At 53.6% G+C, this 702-nt stretch overlaps 1 protein-coding gene across 2 annotated transcripts in view; it reads left to right on the top strand.

The window, feature by feature from the left end:
• The first annotated feature begins 455 nt into the window (after positions 1 to 455).
• Positions 456 to 702, top strand: part of RPL6 (ribosomal protein L6) — a 3,737-nt gene continuing 3,490 nt past the window's right edge. Inside the window, exons 1-2 of one of the 2 annotated variants that reach the window (XM_009076155.1) lie at positions 457 to 477; positions 559 to 690. In XM_009076155.1, coding sequence (XP_009074403.1) covers positions 457 to 477; positions 559 to 690 — 153 coding nt within the window. Of the gene's footprint in view, positions 691 to 702 lie in introns of both variants that reach the window. The other variant, XM_009076154.1, reaches the window with a different exon arrangement.

Here is a 702-nt window from a genome sequence, read left to right as displayed (position 1 = left end):
TGCTGGGTCAGGCAGGACCGAGAGAGGTGGCACCAGTGGCACCAAGGGACAGATCAGCTATGTAGACGTTCTGGCATTGGTTTGAACCTGAGAGCTGTGTGGTGGATTGACCCTGGGTGGACACTAGGTGCCCACCAGAGATGTGCCAGTGCAAAGCTATGCCAGATAGTTCAGGTGGTAAACACATGCAGTAGAACCCCCAGAGGATCTATTTATCTTACTTGAAGTTGGTTTGGTTTTGATACCTGCCCAGGCACCTTACTGGTCTCTTCATGGTATTGTCCCTGTTCATCGCAGGGTGATTGGACTCGATGACCTTAAAAAGCACTTTCTAACCCAAACTGTTCTATGACTGACAGCTGTGGCAGCAGCATAAAGGTGCCAGTTTGAGGTGTTTTGTCTGTGTGACTCCAGCTTGTCTGTAATTAGCACTAACTGCAGTTCCTGTGCCCGCAGATGGCGGGTGAGAAGGCACCTGCTGAGAAGAAACCAGCCAAGAAGGCAGGTGAGAAGAAACCAGCAGAGCAGAAGCCAAGCCAGAAGGCAGCAGGGGACAAGAAGAAGAGGGTGAAGAAGTACCATGCGAGCCGCAACCCCGTGCTGGCCCGGGGCATTGGGAGGTACTCCCGCTCCGCCATGTACGCCAGGAAGGCTCTGTACAAGCGCAAGTACACGGCTCCGGAGACCAAGGTGGGGCAGGAA

The sequence above is a fragment of the Acanthisitta chloris genome, unplaced genomic scaffold (assembly GCF_000695815.1).
Source record: "Acanthisitta chloris isolate BGI_N310 unplaced genomic scaffold, ASM69581v1 scaffold11206, whole genome shotgun sequence".
In the NCBI taxonomy this organism is placed as follows: domain Eukaryota; kingdom Metazoa; phylum Chordata; class Aves; order Passeriformes; family Acanthisittidae; genus Acanthisitta; species Acanthisitta chloris.
Note: the sequence above shows the minus strand (reverse complement) of the source record. Positions and strands in the feature narration are given on the sequence as shown.